The following is a 22199-nucleotide window of genomic DNA, read 5'->3' as shown; positions in this document are numbered from 1 at the left end:
GAGTTAACAGGAATGACACTACTGAGCATCTATATGACAGCAGACACCAAATGTATCTAACCGCACATCCAGCATTAGGAAATGCTTTTGTATATTAAATTATGTAATGTCTTGTTTCCTACAAATCTACATATAAGGAGAGATGCACCTTGAATGATATTTAGAAAAAAAGCGGAATTTTCAGAGTATTTTGTACTCCGAAAGGGAAAAGTGGTTGAAGTACTGCAAAAATGTATCAGAAATGAATATATGGGAGTGGAGAGAATATATATAAAAAAAGTTATATTAGACTAAACATTTCTCTTTTATCAGTGAAGTTCAGCTTTCATCTGCTGGTTATCTTTTGTTTAAAGAAGTCATTTTCTGTTTACAGTGAAGTGCCCTGATAGATACTGTTTAAGGCAAATGAGCAAAAAAGCAGAAAATGATACATTAGCAAGCCAGGAACATGGTGGTTATACAGAAAAGTGTCCCTGCAATTTAGCTGTTTTTAATGAACTATTACAGAGTCATTTTTTCCAGTTTGGCATGAAGGTGCACGTGAAGATACTTTAATTTACATTACACTCCAGTGGTTACTTAGGGTCCCACTCCTTCAAGCTGCTCCACATGGGTCAACTCCTTTGCCCACACGGAGACTCATTTACTTCAGCGGGGCTCTTCATGGGCTCAGGGACTCACCCCCAATATGAAGCAGTTTGCTGGATCCTGGCCTAATGAATGATCTGAAAATGTAACCCCATACATCACTTACTAGCTCTGTCCATGAGCTAGTCACTAGAGTTTAAACTAAACTTATCAATTCACTGAAAGCAGACCTTCAGTAATATATCTGAGTTTGTGCTTTAGTAACTTACAGGACTGCTTTTTGACAGTTCTCTTTCATACAGTACACAGTGAGAAATATAATCAGTTCAATATCATAGCAATTCCAAAATACTGACATTTAATGGCTTCAGCTAAATCAAGGACATTTTGAAGGTATTATTTGTGAAAAAATTTTTATAGCATAATTACAATAGGAGCCTCAATATTACAGAAGAATGTTAACATGAGCTCTTATTAAGAGAAACTTTTCTGTAGGTACCATTTGGCATGCGCAGATGAGGTATATTAAATCTATCTCCCCATGTAAGTATTCTCACACTTCTTATCAAACTGTCTGTACTGGGCTATCTTGATTATCACTTCAGAAGTTTTTTCTCTTACTTAATTGGCCTCTCAGAGTTGGTAAGACAACTCCCACCTGTTCATGCTCTCTGTATGTGTATATATCTCTCCTCAATATATGTTCCATTTTATGCATCCAAAGAAGTGGGCTGTAGCCCACGAAAGCTTATGCTCAAATAAATTTGTTAAAGTGCCACAAATACTTCTGTTCTTTTTGCGGATACAGACTAACACGGTTGTTACTCTGAAACCTGTCATTAAATATATGTAATCTATTACATTAAACTGACTTCTATCGTTGTGTGCAATCTCTCTTATTGTTTAGCTGGAGAATGTATTAAAATAAATGATTTCCTACATCAAAAAATCCTGCTCTTCATGGTAAAAACACAAAGACGCTGCATGCCTGCCTTTTGATACAAGCATGAGGTCTAAAGGCTTTTAAATATTTAATAACGAAACTACTGAATGGCAGCTCGGAAAACAGAGCCTGCTGAAATACCTCAGTATATTGAGCACTGACCTGCTAAATCCAGAAACAGATATGGCTCCCCTGTTTCCTGTCCAAGATAAATTCAGCCACTGGATGAGAGTGCAGCGAGACAGTAGGTATTCCAGAGATGTGTCATTTATCCTTGCCCAGTAGGGTTGTAAACTGAGGTGAATGTATTGTAGAGGATCACAGCAATGCTGATATAGTAGCTTACAAGTCTGTGCTAGTCTACACAGGTCTGGTACAGTAAGGTGACTCAAAATCAACTGAATGAGCTATATTAAAAACACAAAAAAAAGATCACAGAATTCAAAATGTGAAGGGAAACTTGCCAAGCAGTAAGAAAATATACTGTAATTACAAAGTTAATATTTTTATTTAAAGTAGTGTCTCAAATAAACCATAGATTAACAATTAAATAAGAAATCACCACCTTATCAGTTAGATAACATTAAGCAACAGTGGAAAAGAAACAGCATTTAAAAGAAACAGAAGCTTTCTAACTATTAAGAAGCTTCTTACCCAAGCTAATTTGAACAGTTGTATAAATGTAAACCCTATGTTTCCATAGCTTCCTGCACAGTCTGCTCTTTGAGTTGACCAGACACTGAATTGACATCCTCTCTCTTCTTCCCTGCTTTTGTTTTTCAGCCAGTAGCACATTTGCAAAAGACAACAATTAGACTCTGCTCCACAGGTGCTGGAACTAAGAGTGCTGCCGCACCCCTGGAGTTGAAGTGGTTTCCATCATATACAGGGTTTACAGTTTGGTTCAATAGCTTTCAGCAACTCCATTATACAAATTGTTCCAGCACCCCTGCTCTGCTCCAAATTTCCCATTCCCTGATCTTCCTGGGATTTAGCCCTCTGTTCCCTGCTGTAAGATTCAGCTATGCTTCAGCCTCAGCCCTACACCTCCCAGGCCCCACGATTCTGGCTGCAGTCCAACTAAGTAAATGTGACCAGTGTATAACTCCCAGTTTCTGACTCTTTTTTTCCTAGACCTAATCACTCTCTTGCTTTGTGCTTGGGGTTCCATCCCTTCCCTGTTCCAGATGTAACTCTAAACACAAGTTCTTTAGCCAGTACCAAAGCAAACAGCTATGACTCCAAAATACTCCCCAATCTGCCTCCCCAGCCCTACTACACACCTTATAACGCCCTAATTCAATTACTCTTGCTTTCCCTACCATGTTCCACTTGTAAACGTGGATAAATATAAATATGGATACTCATTTAAAAAGGAAAAAAAAAACAGGAAAACTGCCACACAAAAACTTTGTTAGATTAGAGATTGATAGAAAATTCACTCAATCATTACACTCATTAACAATGAAAGAAATCTCCAGTTAAGACAACATTAACACACACAAACACCTAAAGGCAAATGATTTAGAGACAGTCAAAACATTTTCCAACAGAATTTTTTTCGGCCAGTAAACGCAGATTTGTTGAAAGCAAAACATTTAGAAGCAATGTGCCAGTTTTGACAAAAGTTTGTTTAAAAACAAAATCTGAAATAAATGTTTTGCTCCATTTAACCTTTACTGAGCATGTTTTGATTTTTATTTCAATTTTTTAAATGTTATATATTATCAAATCAAAATAGGAATGAAACATTTCAATTTTGTAAAAACAAAATATTTCTATGAATCCAAAATGAATTCCACCCCCTAGAATTTCATTTAACAGGACATTTCAACACTTTTGTGTGTTCTGTTTCAGAATGGAAGAAATTTCTAAGTCACAAAATTCCCTGCAAAATGAAATGTCTGATTCCCACCCAGCTCTAGATTCTGTACTCAGATATAATAAACACAAACTCACTCTCAGACTCCTTGGCTTCACACATGTCCTTTAATTTCTAACATACAAACAATACAATTTGTGCACACATTCAGTTCCTTAGAACCACACAACTTTAACTGCAGTCTTAATGTTCAGTCTTCCATGTACAAACAACAGACTTCACTAGTACACATGTTTAGAGGGAAACTCTTTTTAACTAGCTGAGGTTGGAGTTCAGGTTGTGCATTTCAATGAGACTGTGAAGAACTGAACATGCATTTTGTGGTCGGTTACATGTTGCAATAGAAAGGAAATATATTGCATAGCTGAGGAGTTAGTGCTTTTAGGTATTGTGATGTATGAATAACTTCATGGGAGTCGAGGTGGCATGACATTAATATTGGCTTAACTAAAGTTCCTTGATTTCGGCATTGTTAAGAAATGCACAGTTGCTTAACAAAGTTCTTTGTGTGGTTCTATTATACCTCTAATACATATGCTTTCACTAAAATTATAGCGGCGCTGTAAGCTTTCAGCTATTCCACTTTTTAAAATCCACCATAAATATATATCTTCTGAATATTCACTACTCCCTCCAAGTTTTTTTCCACTGCAGTAAAATATCCACTGTTCATCTAAGATCTTTAGTGACTTATAGTGCTCTCCTGTTGAACAGGCAAGCTGACCAACAAAGGGAATACAAGTCAGCAAAACCTACTTCCAGAATTATGCTGACATAATTTCTGATAAATTAACATTAATTTCGACTGCAATGAAAACTGGAGATGGATAACATCAAAATTTGGCTAAATGGAAAAAATATTTTGACTTCTGAGCACTACAAACAGTGGCAAGACTATGAAAAGCTCACCAATGTCTCTTTAAACTAATTATTTTAAAAGTATTTCCTAACCTACAGAACACTACCTCTATACCACCGGAGATGAAATCTCTTACTACATCAGCCTCTTAACCAGAAAAGTTTAAACCCAACATTTTATTTTATTTACTAAAATTAGACTATTTTGTAATATCCAAAATGAAAAAAGTAGAGAGAGTTTGTCCGTGTGTCCCCTAGCATAAAGTACAAATTGATACTATAATGAATATGTGATGCGCTATACTATTCTGTGTTCAGGACAACTCCCAGAATGCAGCTGGCCTGAATATCTGCTTTTGAAAACTAATCTCATAACATGTGGAGTTTCCTTCAAACTGTTGTTACTTTACATTGATGAAGAATTATGGCAGCTGCCATCTTTGTTACAAAGAGAAAGAGCATAGAGGGTATTTAAAACTTACATATGATTTCAACAGAAAGGAAACAGAATACAAAAAAAAAGAGTTGTTTTCTTAAGGTAAGACAGAAAAAAATTATAACAAATCGGATATATGATTTTTCAAGATGAATGAGTACAGAGTACCCTGCTTTTAAAGAGGATAACTCATTAGATCAATATATGCTAGAACAACAGCACGAACATTCAGATATTGGACCTGCATTCAAAGCACCAATTTGGAAGTCTCCACTCGCAGCTCTAAATAATTATCAGTGAACAAACTCAAAAAGAAAAAAAGGAAAAGGTTATTCTTTACACACAGTAAAGGTAATCATCTATTCTAGGTCTCCATTTTGTCATCATATCCCATGTTCTCACATTGCAGCAACTCACTTGTTTGTGATGAGCTCAAGATGTATATACAAGATTATAGAAAAAAGTACAGAACATTTCCCTTCCTCCATTAAGGCACAGGGTGTTTATACAGTTATGAACTGATGGATTCTCACCAACCCCAGGGAGTTCAGCAGACAATTACTAACATGACTTGGCCAGCTGGCTAAGTCTCAAATTCTGCAGTTACAAATGTCACCGAGGCTGGTAAGCCAGAATGACATGACCACACCAGAGAGAATGTAAGAATACTTAGAAACTAAAAACCTGATACACCCCTTTTATCATCAACACCCTGTCTTTAGTCCCATTTCCCAATAACTTCTCTTATCTCTCAGGCAATTCCAGTTTCTTAGAAAGGCAGGCCTCAACTCTATCCAAACTCAGTACCTTTTCCCCAAGGTGACAGTCTCTCCTCCTACCTCTTTCTGGAGCTGTTTTTCCCCTTGGTACTCCTTCAGCCTCCCAGCCTCCTTGGGTATTGACTCTGCTCTCTCCCCCCTGGAATGAGCTAGGTCTGCGCTTATATAAAACTCCAGGCCCCTCTCACCACCATCCTCTGGGAGGACTGGTTAATTGGAGTCAGCTAGTTGCATTTTTCTTTTCTCCCCCCACCTGACAGCTCACTTTCACATTTTCGTGTCAGAGGTAGGACTCTTCCCAAGGAAATTGTGGAACTGCCAGAAAGGTAAGGGAATTTACGGGGAAATGGGACTAAAACTTTAGGTGCAGATCATGATAAACTATCAATACACCCCTTTATATATATCCCTACATTCTTTCTGGTACCCTTTCCCCACCACCACCCTTTTGGTGGTGGTCAGGTCATCCTAGCTCATCAGACTTGGTAACATTTGGAGCTGTGCTTGGGGTTAGCTGGACGTCACAAGTCACATTAGTGTTTGTCTTCTGAACTCCCTGGAGCTGATGAGAATCTACTGGTTCATACAGGGGAGAACCGATTTCCCATTACACTAATTTTTAGCTCTTCAATGCATGGAATATATCTTTAACAATACTGTAACCACTAAATGCACTGTGTTTATCTACAGTAAATTTGTTCAGCAATAGCATTTTAATATGATCAAAAGCAAATTACAACTTCATTTAACCAAAAATTTCCTTTCCAAGACAGAGTCAAATTTGCACAGACTCTGGGTTCTTCCTTTCTCCTTGGCCAGACAAGTGGGTGTGGGGACCAATCAAATCTTACAATTTTTGCTTTTTCTAGGAATCTCCACCAAATTCTCCAATTTGATTCCTTCCAATCCAAAAGAAAATGTGTGTTAATCTACATTAGCTCCTTATTCAGAACAAAGTTCCTCTGAATGAGAGTCTGTGTTGCCAGAAATAAATTATCAGGTAAATGGCATTATAATTTTTCATCTCCATGACCAGGTATGGTACAGCAGTACTTTAGCAAGCACCTAAGCTATGAAAAAGGGAGCGTGGACAAGCTTTCAGGAAAAAAGTGTGTACTAGAATCACTGATGAAAAAGACAGGAAGGGGAAGACAGTATATTCCAGCTCCCTATCCTTATAGCAAATGGCTCCTTAAGAGGGAACACGCAGCCCTAAGTACCATGTGACTAAAGGTTTTATCAGCAAATGCATGTACATTCAATGCAAAGTAAATGTGTGGAGAGAGTGTCAAGTGACTGCTTTGCAGAATTTGTCCACTGATGCTTTACTTAAATTGCCAAAGCCACTCAGGTGGAGCGGGCTTTCATTCTTACTGAGCAAGCAACTTCCATCACCTATGTGCCTCAGGATGCAGGCTTTGATCAATGTGGAAAAAACATACTGCAAATTTTTCAGTGTCCTTTCTAGAGTTAAAGAATGGAACACACAAAGGGCGGTGGGGGGAACGGGACTGTTCTAAAAGGATCTTCCTGTCAGAGACAGGAATCAAATAATCTAGAGTCTTGAAAGGAAAAAGCCAGGGCCCAGTGGATTCTTTTATGACCCATGGACTTACAGGTGCCAACTGGCTGAGAGGAAGCATAGAGTTTTAAAGGGATCCCCTGGGTTGGATATCTGCATAATAGTTGACCAAAGGGTGGCACGTGAGGTGTCTACTGAGAGCCAATAGCCCACTGGTGGTCATAATCATTGCAAAATGTGTCTGGATGATATTTAAAGAGTTATTTATTTATACTAAAAATTATGTTCTCAAAGTGTTGGAGTTAAGGCAGATCACCAGGAGGTGATATACCTCTGAAACGTTATTTTCAGGCAAGAGGTAACGATACCTATCGCCCTTTCTCCCAGTCATGTGTATATTATTTGTCTCAAAATATAGGTCTATCTGCATATTAAGTCAGGTGAACTGAGAGATTGCAAAATCTGCAAGAGAGGAAGTTTGCAGGAGGAAAAAAAGAGCAAGAGAGAGGGGTCCTGCTTATTCATAAAGAAAAATGACTGTTCTCATATATCTTGAGGTGCAAGGGAACACATGGGACTCTTCACATAGGAGGCAAATGGACTGCCTTGAAAGGAGGGTCACAGCCAACCTGTCTGCTACATGGATTTTGGATGTACAATACTCTACAAGGCATGAGAGTATCTTGTTAATTAAGTCTAGGCTCTAGAATGCATGCTATGATTTTATTTTATATGTAACCATTTGTTTCCAATATTTCTACTTGTTATTACTTGAATCTGTGCTTTGCTAAATAAACTTACATTTGATTTTACTATATATATATATATATCTAAGTAAAGCAGAGAGATGTGATCGGAGGTGGAACTGGTAAGCTGGGGTGTTCTGTTTGTTTGGTAGCAGCAAATCTATGAACACTGCAAGTGTTCAGTGGATCAGGGGCTGGACACACAAAACATAAAATGTCCTTGATACCTGAGAGACCATATAAATGTATTCATGAAACCCAACATATTAAAAAATGGGTAAAAAAAAAGGGAAAAGTAGTAAACTAAAAGGAGAGAAAAATGGAGACACACAAATAGGAGACAGGAGTTCATAGGCACAACAGAAATGGATCCAAAACATTTCTTCGCTGATACCTTTAAGGACCTGGATAAGAATAAGATCACCAAAAGAAACGTTTTGTTGATCCAACAGACTGCAAATCAGTTTGCTTATCCTTTCTAAAACAGAGCTATTTTTAAACACATTTTTCCTAGTTTAAGAAGTATTTTCTTTAAATGATGAAAAATATAATGAACAAAGTAATACATGACAAGATTTTCTGGGGCAGACAGTGTCCCAGAGTACACTCAAAACAATAAAATGTTTTGCCTGGGTTTTGTGCATTTGAGATATTAGGAGTAACAACATTTATATAAAACTAAACTATTCTGTGTGTGTTGTGATAGCCTGAAAATGTTTCAGGCCGGAATACAGCTATTTCCTCATTAATTAAATACTGAGCTGATTAGAATTAGGAAACAGTAAGAAATGGGGCCCAGAGTTTGAATATCACACAATTATTATGAATACTCCTCTTTAGCCTGAATGTTGTATTTTAATACTAAAAACTTTAAATGGAAAGAAAAACTACAAAAACAAAAGTGAGCTGAGAGGAAAACTATTTTCTTTTAAAAGTTCAACACTTTTGGCCCCTCCTCCTTGCTCCCCTTCCCAGAATCTCCACTACTTTCCTCTTACATCCTCGCTCTTATCTCCTTCTTCTCTCTCCCCACTCATTCCCTTCAGCCAGGTTCTTCCCAGAAGAGCTATAATGCACTGGTGCCCAGCTTGGTCCTTTAGATTCTAAACATTGGCCCTCAGAGGTGACTGTATTAAGGAAAAAAAACCTTTGTAATTGATTCTGAGTTGAAAATTTGTTCCCTGAGCCATTCCCTGCAATTTTAAAATGGAACGTGACTGAACCAGCTCCAATACTTGGGGAGGTGATAGAAGAGACCACCACTTCCCAGCATTTCTCCTTTAGCCCCAATAGCAGCTCCGATTCCAGCTAGGAGCACTCTCAGTAGCTGCTGTTGCACTGTAGGGGAAGGAGAATGTAACTGCCTGTTCTATTGCCTTCTTCCTTGCTAGGGTCTGGGAACCCCAAGAAGAGCTTCCCTGGGTCCTGGGGGAATGCCTAGCAAAGGATGGCTCCTTTTCCTCCCCACACAACCAGCTAGGGCATCCAAAGAGGTGAGTAAAAGGAAAAGCTGAGAACCAATATCAGTTATGGTTCCCCAATTCTCTCCCTTACTACAGATTAGAGAAGCCTACAGATGGCTATAATCTGAGCAGAAGGCTATAGTCCCCAACACAGTGTACTCCAGCCAATCCCCACGGCCAATATACCCTCTGCATTGGGGACTACAGGGAGGAAGGGAGAAGAGCTGTCTATGCTGGCCCTAAAGCCATTGGTGACTCTCCCATGATGAGTGTATTCTTCCCATGGAATTTACAGATGGTTCCGGCACCTTCTGTGTTGCAAAGGAGAGGATCTGCAAAGGCTCTAGAATAGGACAGTGAATCTGATTGTGACCTCTTGACTTTTTCAAAATAATACACAAAAGTTTGGAGATCGCTGCTTTAGTGTATTTTGTGTTGTGTTTCAACACCGAATTGGGTGGAAGATGCCGAGATTTTCCCCAATACAAACAATAAATACAAATATGCTGTATAGTAATTATTTTAGGGACAAGAGTCCTGATGTCATATGTAGACAGGAACAATGGAAAAGATGAAGGGCTTAAACTATTTTAAAAATGATTTCTATTTCAGTAGTTTGATTTTTAGTAATTTTCCTTGTCTTTCACGTACTGTAAAGTCTGGAATTTTTCAAATGAAAGGAATGAAAAGCCACAGCGTGCATGTTCTGGGAAACAGATGAAAAATTCTGAGTTCAAGAGGCAGAATTGAGGGATTGTAGTAGCTAAGTTGAAATGTACATGCTCACAGTCTGGTTACCTGAACACTGATTGGCTAATAACAATCACCAAACGTATACAAAGTCACTTATTATATGACCATTGAGAAATAACTAGACAATGATTATGTAAATCAGACACCCACAACCAGAATGCAAGGAATTGCATAACCAGGGAGGAAAAAAATATAGCTTTGGATGAGTAACTATACAGCATTTCTGCCCTCTGGTTGAGACAATTCCATTTTAGTATAATAAGCATTTTTTCCTTACCTCATAAGGCAGTTTATCAAAATACCCATTAGTTGTCCATTCCCTGAGGGCTGCAACACTGAACTGTTTATTAAGACTATCCATTTCAGAGCCATTCTTTTCTTCATCATCATCTTCATCCAAATCATTCATATCTATCATCGAAGTCTTAAGCGAAAGTACAGGTCTCTCTTTCACACCATGTAGTACTACTGCATCTAATTCAGCGTAATAGTCCTGAAGGGAACTATTTACTTCCAATCGAATTAGATTTGTGGGAAAGTCAATCTGTTTAATACAAGGTGTGAACTGGCGAGCCTGAGGAGAATTCACCTTGGTAGGTGCTTCTGACCAAAGGATTTCCCACCTACAAAAGAAAAATTGCACATATAATACAGTGATTAATACAAAAAGATGAGTTACTATTGTAAGCTCTGAACTTGCGCACAATGTGCTACTCTGGCAAAAGTACAAGTATTTAGTAAGTTAGGAACATGGCTAAGAGGCCAATTAAGATTGCTTTATTTCCCCAGACTTCAATAAATATCTGAAAAAGAAAAAAATTAAACAGGCTCATCACATATTAGGATTATACAATTACTGTACTTCCTTTGCACTACTGACAGAACAGGATGTGTGCTCATGAACATACAAATGTGGTCTTTTACTAACACAAACATACAAATCCTTGTAACATATCACAATTTATGCAAGTGTGGCAAAAAGGAGAATAAGCTTGTATAGTAAACTTCATATCTTAGTACAAATATACTAAATAGAGAACAGAGGGTCACATGAAGAACCATACAAATACTTAGCCAAAACTTCTTTCTAATTCCCCTCCCCACAAGCACATTTTTAACAAAAAAAACTATATATTAAATATTATAACAAAGTCATTAAAATAGGAATAGTTAATAATCCAGTTAATAATGACAATTTTTAAAGTGTCTAAGTTCTATTTTGTTGACTTTTGAGCAGATAAACAAGAATTTCTCTTCTAAGTCATTCATTGTCAAATGCCTCTTTAGTAGGGACCTACCAAATTCATGGTCCATTTTGGTCAATTTCACGGTCATAGATTTTTTAAAAAGTAAATTTCATGATTTCAGATATTGAAATCTGAAATGTCATGGTGGTGTAACTGTAGGGGTCTGGACCCAAAATGGGGCTGTGCGGGGATCGCAAGGTTATTTTAGGGAAGTTGCGGTATTGCCACCCTTACTTTTGCGTTGCTGCTGGCGATGGTTCTGCTTTCAGAGCTGGGCAGCCAGAAAGTGACAGGCTGCTGGCTGGGCGCCCAGGTCTGAAGGCAGCACCCCGCCAGTAGCTGCGCAGAAGGGTGGCAATACCATACCATGCTACCCTTACTTCTGTGCTGCTGCCTTCAGAGCTGGGTCCTTGGCCAGCAGCCGCCGCTCTCCAGCCACCCAGTTCTGAAGGTAGCAACCCCCTTCTGGGTCAGGACCCCCAGTTTGAGAAACACTGGACTCCCCCCTCCCATGAAATCTGAATAGCATAGGGTAAAAGCACACAAAAGATCAGATTTCACAGTCTGTGACACATTTTTCACATCCATGAATTTGGCAGAGCCCTACTCATTAGTGCAATGTTATGGATAAGAATTTAAAAAAACAAACAAACTTCAAGTCATCTTTGATCATTTGTAAATTTCTTGATTTTTTTTCTTTTGGTAACAAGCATTTTTTGAACATTTTTATCCTCCCTGGCTGTACATGAACCCAATGGCAGGAGTACCAGGACATGCATGAATTCCCATTCATACATCCTCTCTGATGCACCTCCTTCAGTGAATGGCAGAGTCACCAGTAGCAAACCACACATGGAGTAGTCTAGAGAAAGAAGAAAAGCCCCTCCTCACCAAGCCTGCGGTGCTCCCCAGCCTTGTAGACAGGCCTGGGAATGGAGAGAGGTCTGCTCTTTAAATGTATTCTGCATACTCCAGGCCAAAGGGAGGGGTTTTGCAGATGCTCCAGTCACAGTTGCTACTTCACACTGCTCCTGCGCCTTCTGCTTCCTTGACCAGGTAGATTGATGACAGGGAAGGAAACCTACAACAGCTACTGCTGCTGTTTCCTATGGCATCGTATCCGCAGCAATCTGATTACCCTATATACAAACCCAGTGAACTTTCACCAGTTGTAGCTCCCTCCCACCGCCAACTATCCTTGTCCTGCCTTCAAAGATCTCACACAGCTTGGCTATCCTTTGTCACACTGATCTCAGAGACCTGACACTGATTCTGCAGTAATTGGGCTCCCTTTCTGATAGAAGCTATCAGCACTCTGAATCTGTAACAAGTGTATGCTGATGATAAAAGACTACTTCTGAATATTTAGACAAATCAAAACATTGTTTACTCATACCAATACTGGACAATTAACTTGTCCTGTTAAACAGAAAATAAAATGTAAGCAATGTTTCCACTAAAAAAAAAATAACTCAGTGCAAATAACGCCTGGAAATTTCACTTGACAAAATTAAAACCCAGCATAGGAACATATATCCATGCTTACCAGAAAATTTCCTTACTTCAATAATAAGGTCAACAGATCTGTTACAATGGTTATTACAGCCTGCTTTCAGCTTGGCGGCAGAACCAGACCTGTCAGTAACTGGCAGTGGGGAAATTCCCCATTTCCTGACTATGACACTGTAATTGTCATTACTACTCCAGCCAGGTTAATTCAAATCTACTTTTTAAAATTACAGATTGTGTTAAATATACAATTTCTCCTACCGCAGAGTATGGTAAATTCTACCTAATGACAACAAATCCAAATCCTTGGATGTCAATTTCCATCTCTATTCTGAATGATCCATTTGTCTTCAAGGTGGGCTGTGTCTATGGATTTTATTACTCAAAGGGAAATTTTCAGATAAACATGGATAAATTCTTCTATTCTCCTTCATGCTAAGGTCCACAGAGCTGTCACAACAGGATTTTCATATCAGTGTGCCTCCAGGATGGAAAGCAGCAGCATCCTTTAAATATGGACATCTAAAACATGCTGGATTATTGTGATTGAATGCATCCTTGTATTCACACCCTACACACCACTGTAATAATCTTTGTACAAAATATCCCTGGTAATGTATCATTTGAAAACTATTAACTTGCTGGTCAATAATAACATGGTAAAAAGTATGTAGCAACATTGTGTGTTAAGTTATAAAATCCCCCTGTATGATATTACTAGCTCATGATCAAAAATCACAGAGCCCTGCACCAGAAAAAGTCCTAAACACAGAAGTGTGTGCATCTCAATTTAATAAAAGTTGTAAACAGGGTCCTAAGACAGGCTAAGACAGGGGACAAGGAAAACGTGTATTTCAGCAGAGGGGAGAAGAAACAGCATGCACACTCTTTCATCACCAGACACCATGTTGCCTTCTTTACTGTTTGAATGAACTTTAACTAGGAAAGTTAAATGCATTTCCCAGAGTGACTGAACTATAACAGTGAAGGGCAAAAACACCCCAAGTTCTCTCTCTCTTCATCTCTCTCTTTTTCACCTAAAACAACAAAAGAAACAGCGTTTGGATTTTGCTAGCAGATTCTGGCCTGAGAATTTGGTCAGAAATGTTTCTGGGAAGCTGTGGTAAGAACTTCACCTTGAACCAAGTCTAGCTTGTTAAATTTAGAAAACATTTTATTTTTCTCTCTTGTAACCATTTCTGACTTTAATGCCTTATAACTGTACTCACTTTAAATATCTCTTTGCAGTTAAATAAACATTTTATTCATTAATAAAAACTAGGGCTGTCAAGTGATTAAAAAAATGAATCGCAATTAATCACACTGTTAAACACTAATAGAATACTATTTATTTAAATATTTTGGATGTTTTCAAATATATTGATTTCAATTACAACAGAATACAAAGTGTACAGTGCTCACTTTCTATTTGTTTTTGATTACAAGTATTTGCACTGTAAAAAACAAATAGTAGTTTTCAATTAATCTAATACAAGTACTGTAGTGCAATCTCTTTATCATGAAAGTTGATCTTACAAATGTAGAATTACGTACAAAAAAAACTGCCTTCAAGAATAAAACAATGTAAAATTTTAGAGCCTGCAAGTCCACTCAGCCCTACTTCTTGTTCAGCCACTCGCTCAAACAAGTTTGTTTACATTTGCAGGAGATAATGCTGCCCGCTTCTTGTTTACAATGTAACCTGAAAGTAAGAACAGACGTTTGCATGGCACTGTTGTAGCTGGCGTCACAAGATATTTACGTGCCAGATGCGCTAAGGTTCATATGTCCCTTCATGTTTCAACCACAATTCCAGGGGACATGTGTCCATGCTGATGATGGGTTCTGCTCGATAAGAATCCAAAGCCGTGTGGACTGACGCATGTTCATTTTTATCCTCTGAGTCAGATATTACCAGTGGAAGTTCTTTTTTGGTGGCTCGGGTTCTGTAGTTTCCGCATCGGAGTGTTGCTCGTTTAAGACTCTGAAAGCATGCTCCACTCCTCATACCTCTCAGATTTTGGAAGGCACCTCAGATTCTTAAACCTTGGGTGGAGTGCTATAGCTATCTTTAGAAATCTCACATTGGTACCGTCTTTGCGTTTTGTGAAATCTGCAGTGAAAGTGTTCTTAAAATGAACAACATGTGCTGGGTCATTATCTGAGACTGCTATAACATGAAATATATGGCAGAACGCAGGTAAAACGGAGCAAGGGACATACAATCCTTCCCCAAGGAGTTCAGTCACAAATTTAATTAATGCATAATTTTTTTGAACGAGTGTCATCAGCATGGAAGCATATCCTCTGGAATGGTGGCTGAAGCATGAAGGGGCATCTGAACATTTAGCATATCTGGCACATAAATACCTAGCAATACCAGCTACAAAAGTGCCATGCAAATGCCTGTTCTCACTTTCTGGTGACCTTGTAAATAAGAAGAGGGCAGCATTATCACCTGTAAATGTAAACAAACTTGTTTGTCTTAGTGGTTGGCTGAAAAAGAAGTAGGACTGAGTGGACTTGTAGGCTCTAAAGTTTTACATTGTTTTGTTTGAGTGCAATTATATAACAAAAAAAATCTATATTTGTACGTTGCACTTTCATGACAAAGACTGTACTACAGTACTTGTATGAGGTGAATTGAAAATTCCTATTTCTTTTGTTTTTCATTTTTACAGTGCAAATATTTGTAAAAAAAAGATACACTTTGATTTCAATTACAATACAGAATACAATATATATGAAAATGTAGAAAAATATCCAAAATATTTAATAAGTTTCAATTGGTATTCTATTGTTTAATTAAATCACAATTAAAACTGTGATTAATTACGATTAATTTTTTTAATCGTGCCTAATTTTTTTGAGCTAATCGGGTGAGTTAACTGTGATCAATCAACAGCCCTAATAAAAACTAATCCAGCATTGGGAAATGTGTGGGTAACTCCATTTATGGTAGCAAACTGTTGTACATTGAGAGGCAGTGGACCTAATGTATCTGGACTATCCAGAAGAGAGTTGGACAGTGCAGAACACACTTTTTTGGGAGGGAGGGGGGGAAATCTGGGACTGCACTGGGCTGCTGAAAGCCAGAGTGTGACTGGTGTTTGCTGTCAGGCTGCTGGGGTAAGAGTTGCTGGCTATACACAGACATTCAGGGTGTAACCAGTATGTTGTCTGGCTGTTTGTGAGGAGCCCAGGTTGACTGGTCTGAATTGCACCCTGAAATGTCATAATTACATATAACTATCTTGATCTTCCCCTGGACACTATGGCCTGGAGAAGACAGACAAAAGAAAAGAAATGGCATTGTCTAAGACTGGATAACCAACATTCAGAATTTGGTGAGCTGATGACCACCTAGCAGATCTCACTACAGAAGACTCTGCTCTAAGATTGTCAGTGCTCTTAAGGACTGGAGTTTGATGCTTAACCAAAAGAGGAATATTTCTTGAATTTATTTAAGGAATGAATGCTATGACAGGAGTAAAGACTACCTGTCTGAATTAAAAATACAATGCCAGATCTCATTAGAGAAAACTCCCAACCTTCAATAAAAAAACCTCAAGTGACTGGAGAAAGTAGCTATTGGGAAGCCTACTCTAATGGATAGGAAGTATAACAATACCTCCCGCATGGATTCAATATGGGTAGTACTGTAAAGAGCAGAATGAGGTTCCAAGGTCATGGATGAGAGCCTCTCTCTAGAGGACTACAGGACTTGAAGCACAAAGTGATTACAGAGCCACATGAGGGGAAACTACTCAGGGCATGGATGTTCCTATGTTCACAAAGCCTCTCTTGAATAAACTGTTAATCTTTTGGTCCACAAAATCCTTAAGGGCCCTTGGGTTTAGAAAGTTCAGTGCAGAGAGTGGTCCTGGAGAAACTGAAGGAAGGTGGTGTTAAAAGTGAAGAGGCGGAAAAAAATTACTCATTTGGCCTAGCTACACTTAGTATAGCATTTTTGAGTGGTTCTCTGGGTAGATCTTTTTTCCACTGTATTTGGCCATTCAGAGTGCACAGTGTTCTCCAGAGACTCTGGTATAAGAAAGTCAAAAGAAACTATCTTCCATCTTTACATCTTGGAAGGGTTCTAACCAAATGGGATCTGGGGAAAAGTATAGAGAAGAGAAAATTAGATTCATCAGCTCATCCACCTTATTCTGCACAAAAAGGCAACCCTCATCACCTGGATAGGTCCAAGTATGACATGGACAGTTCATTCTTCACCACTGATAACTTGGGCAAATGCTTGTGATAGTTGGACAACTGCTCAGATAAGAGGCTGGTTGGAACTTTTGTAATGCCTCCCTTCTTATGATGGTACTTGGAAAGAAGGAGATCCAGGATAACTAATGAAAAACAAAGCAGCCAGGAACACTTGTAAGTCACAAGATCTGGATGCCTAAGGAGCTCCACAGGGCAGGGTCGGGGAGAAGCAGGGCCTTCTTTTTTCCTATGAGGAACTGAGACAAACTATTTTGTCTAAGAGTATGGGATGGGGCTCAATAGGTTCAATTAAATAATAGAATAATCTGAGGCTTTAGGGATGGATGCCTAACAGCCCTGTTCCTAGAAAGAGAAACCTTAGTTGACATCTTTGAAAACTAATCAAGAGACAGCATGGGTCTGAGATTCTGAGCAGTAGATAGACCAAACTACAGAGACTTTCATCCTCCCTTGTACAGTTCGGGTAAAAAAAGCTTACATAAGTAGCAGTTGGGTGGGAGCCCATATCTTGAACATTATTTCCCCTCTCACTGATCTGTTCTTTAATTCTGGCAGTCATGTTTAGTCTCATTTAAAAGAAAGCAGGTGATAAACTGGCTGTGTACATCTGAAAAGCCAGGGCCTGCTTATGTAAGAGACCCCAAATCGCCCCAACAACCATTTTCAGTGAGACTGCTGAATAGTGGAGACACAGCACAGATCACTTTTATCTGTTATTGGCCTAGTAGATACTGGAGAAGCTGTAGATGTGATGTATCTTGATTTTAGTAAAGCTTTTGACACAATCCCACATGACATTCTCATAAGCAAACTAGGGAACTGTGGTCTAGATACAATTATTATAAGGTGGGTGTACAACTGGTTGAAAGACTATACTCAAAGAATAATTATCAATGGTTTGCTGTCAAACTGGGGGGAAAGTATCTAGTGGAGTTCCAGGGATCTGTCCTGGTTCCACTACTATTCAATATTTTCACTAACTGCCTTGAATAATGGAGTGCAGCATATGCTTATAAAATCTGCAGATGACACCAAGCTGGGAGAGGCCGGAGGACAGGATTAGAATTCAAAACTACCTCGACAAATTGAAGACTTGGTCATGCAGTTGGGAAAAAGGTTAATATCATTCTGGGGTATATTAACATGAGTGTCGTATATATGACACAGGAGGTAATTTTCCTCTTTTCTTGACATTGGTGAGACCTCAGCTGGAATAGTGTGTCCAATTCTGGGTGTCACACTTTAACAAAAATGTGGACAAATTGGAGAGAGTCCAGAGGAAAGCAATAAAAATGATAAAAAGCTTAAAAAACCTGACCTATGAAGGAAGGTTAAAGAAACTGGGCATGTTTAGTCTTGAAAAGAAGACTGAGGGGGGGATCTGATAACAGTCTTCAAATATGTTAAGGGCTGTTATAGAGAGGCCACTGATCAAATATTCTCCATGTCCACCGAAGGTAGGACAAGAAGTAATAGGCTTAATCTGCAGCAAGGGAGATTTAGGTCAGATATTAGAGAAACTTTTTAAGTATAAAGATAGTTAAGCTCTGGAATAGGCTTCCAAGGGAGGTTGTGGAATCCCTATCACTGAAGCTTTTCAAAAGCAGCTTAAACACTTGTCAAGGATAGTCTAAGTATACCTGGTCTTGCCTCAGTGCAAGAGGCTGGATTAGACGACCTTGAGATCCAGCCCCACATTTCTGTGATTTTAGTGCCCTGCCTCCTTCCGTCTGTTGCTGCTAGCTGTAAGGAATTCTAAAATAAGGAAATTCTCTAGTTCCTAAAGAAGGACTTACCCTCTAGTTACCAAACTGCTGCTAGGTTGGAGGAAGCCAAAACACAGGAGATTCCTGCCTGAAAAAACAGAGGGCCACAAAATCCTGAGGAATCTTCATCGGCTTTGCACAGAGGCAAAAGATTAGGTTGTCAATGTGACTGCAGTATCTCAAACATGCCAGAAGTGGAGCCAAAAAACAGCTTGATTTAAAAACAAATATATCAGAAGAGGGATCTTCTGTTTACTTCCAAGAAGGGAATTTCCAACAGAAATAATATTTAACTCTTGTACAGAGCTTTTCATTCAGAGATATCAAGTGCATTACCAATGAGGTATGTATCATTATCTCCTTTCAGATGGGGAAACTGGTCCAACGATAGTAGTCAGAGAACAATGAATACCCACACAGGACAAAATGCATTTTATGTAAATCTGGGGAAATAAATCATATAAAACACACCAAAACTTAAGGTCCAATCCGGACAACACTTTGCTACTCTTGGTTTTGGCTTTGCACAAATGAATGCTGACCAATTAAGTTCTGGAAAAAAAAAAATTGAGCTTAGTACCTGAAAGCTCTTTTGCTATAATTTCCTCAATTAGCAGTACTTGAGGCATTTCATCAGGTTGTGGGTGTATCTGTATCTTAAAAAAAAATTCATAGATTATCTGCTTGAGTAGTCTCACTGAAACCAAGCACTACACTTGATAGTAAGCGCTTGCAGGATCAGACCCTTATTTTCCTACCTCAGTGAACAATGTTTCAACTTTATAAACGTTTACATTTGTCCAATTATCTATAGTTAAAGAAGTAACTAGGCACAATCCATAATCCATTCTGCCTTTTTAAACAAACACATTTCATTATGATTTACATTATGATTTAAAATAAAAATAAATGTATTTTAATTCTGACTCCTCTGGAGTAAACAGGCCTGGATTGGTTTGTCTCAGAGAAAACTGGAAGAATTATTTTTGTGGAGATCCCATCTGAAAGGCTTTTCAGGAAAAAAAAAGGGGGGGGGGGAAATCGCTCCTCGGTCACCCTAATTCACCAATCTGAAGTAACTGCTGAATATGCCATAAACTCAAGAGGAAAGTGGTACCTATCATTAAATGTTTGCTCTGTTTGAGTAAATTATTTTCACTATTTTTTTCTCCTTTTATAGCTTCCTTTAGTTTAGTAGGCAATTTTTATTCCTTTTATGTCAGTCTACCTCAGTAACTAGCTTATTCAGCCAAGATCAATCTGATCAAGGAATAGGTTTTCAAGAGGGAATTTTTTAAAAATATTTTTTAAAATTAAAAGGCATATTATTTCTTATGAGCAAAGGAATTAAATGGATTCAAAGTTTAGATGCTTTGGTAAAATACCATTAGTTTACATATCAATAAAAACACTGAATATCATTATTTCCTTTCAATCCTTTCATTACTATCCTAGATAATATTATTATAGCACAATATTGCCAAACAAATTAGTAAACCAATTTCAGGGTGACATATATGAGTAGTTAAAACAAAGAGAAATAAAGAAAAATCTATTTTTGTAAACATCAGCAGTGCACAGTCAGACAACTGAAAATATTTTAATACAAACGGATAGACCATGAATGGCTTCTAGTTTGGATCCCAAATTCACAAAGACTGAAAGCTGATTTTTCAGTGTATCTCCCCACAAATGGTTTGCATGTTACAATGCTTTGAGTTTTCTTATTTCATGGTTAGAAAGGTAGTGAATTAACTGTTTGGACTATTGCGGTTCTTTGAACTCAAATTTCTTACTTTTCAAGTATACAGATATTTATTCAATAAATAGGAACAATTTAAACAAACAACTGAACAGAACTGCATCAACACACTGATATAACAACACAAAATAAATTGTGACAGTGAACACATCATGATGACACACACACACATCTACCTTTTACGGTTTATGCACCCACATAAAAAGTCTTAATTAGGGAGGATGGGGAATCAATTAGCCCCCAAAATGTACTGGTTAACTAAATCACTTAAGTAGCCAGGACATAAAAACCTACTAACCCAAGGACTACCTGCACAGCCAGGCCCCTCCAAAGTCCTCAATTTAGAGGTACAGCATATAAAATATTTGTGTACTATTTACTGTGTAATATACTAGACTGTAATGTATTATTTTAAATTTAATGCATTTTTAAAATGAACTTACTACAGTATCTCTGTTGCTTTTGTTAAATCTTCTTTCCGATCCTGGCCCAACTCCACTTTTTCTCTTTCCTACACTGATCATTATATAGCTTTGCCCCATGTTGTTTTCAGCGCTTTCTTCCTCCTATCTTTCTCACCTCCTGTAGCCCTTTACACCTATTTTCATCTAAAGCGTATGCTTTACTTCATCTAAAGTGTATGCTTTACTTCCTCCCCGATATTTTTTTGTTTCTCTTACTGTTCCCCTTTAATCTCTCACACCACCTTAGTTCTTGTAATTGAGAACTCTGAGTGCAGCAGTGAATCTGCAAAAATCAGGTCAGTTTTATTCTGTTTCTGCAGTTTTTAAAAACTATTAACAACTGCAGAATCAGGCACTGTATCTCTTCACTGGGAAGTGAACCCAAAAATAGAGACAACTGGTGACCCCACACCCTCCAAACACACACCTAATCCATCCTATCCTACTCTCTATTTTTGGGTACACCTCCCCCATGAAGGGCCATGGTGCCGATTCTACTATCACACATAGCTTTTACAAGTTCCAGAAGCAGAATGTAGGTTTCATTGTTGCCCAGAGTTCCCAATAGTGGGAGTGAAAACTGACAAGATTCTGGTTAGTTTTCACTCTGCTGTGTTTGACAAAGCTATAAATAGCAGCAGAGACACAAACTATCTGTCTGAATATTTAGGAACAACAGACTGCATCAGTTTGCACTAGGCTCACATTTGGAAAGTTATCTTTGCAATCATAGTGTATTAGAGGTTAAGGGTTTTTTTCCCCCAAAACATTAAAGTTTCAGTTCTACAGAAGCTGATGGCACTTGCCCAGGAAAGCTTCTTGCTCTGTACACGACAGGGAGTGGATTTTTCCAAGACTTGTAAATGGCTAATATTTTTCTAACATGGCTGCTTTTAGAGATGGTTGGAGGCCAGATTCTCTACTGCAGTCCCAGGTGGCTCAAAAGTGCTAGAATCTGGTCATAATTGACTCTCTGAAAATTACTTCAGAAAAGTAGAGACACTCTTAGCTAACATAAAGCCAGTTGAGCTGGCTCCTGTGCCAACCATCTCCCAATCAGGCTATGCTCATTGGCATAGCTGTGCTCCACGAGGCTGCTCTAATTTATGCCAGAGCTGAAGAAGCTACAGTTTAAAAATTAGGGAAATATAACTGAGCATCCGGTGTCCCACTCCCACCCTTGTACCAAATGGTTCTTGACACTAGAGAAAATCTAGCCCTGCATCTTCATACGGCTGATATGTT

The 22199-nt window shown here is 38.4% G+C and overlaps 1 protein-coding gene across 4 annotated transcripts in view; it reads right to left on the bottom strand.

Annotated features, from left to right (window-relative positions):
* The window catches only part of FBXL4 (F-box and leucine rich repeat protein 4), a 97897-nt gene that overhangs the window by 61332 nt on the left and 14366 nt on the right, over positions 1–22199 (bottom strand). For all 4 annotated transcript variants that reach the window (XM_054022504.1, XM_054022505.1, XM_054022502.1 and 1 more), the window contains exons 3-4: positions 10248–10593; positions 1694–1938 (exon numbers count right to left, since the gene is read on the bottom strand). In XM_054022504.1, coding sequence (XP_053878479.1) covers positions 1694–1938; positions 10248–10593 — 591 coding nt within the window. The remainder of the gene's footprint in view (positions 1–1693; positions 1939–10247; positions 10594–22199) is intronic.

This window comes from Malaclemys terrapin, chromosome 3, assembly GCF_027887155.1.
Source record: "Malaclemys terrapin pileata isolate rMalTer1 chromosome 3, rMalTer1.hap1, whole genome shotgun sequence".
Lineage (NCBI taxonomy): Eukaryota > Metazoa > Chordata > Testudines > Emydidae > Malaclemys > Malaclemys terrapin.
The sequence above is the reverse complement of the archived record's forward strand: the minus strand, read 5'-3'. Positions and strand labels throughout refer to the sequence as shown.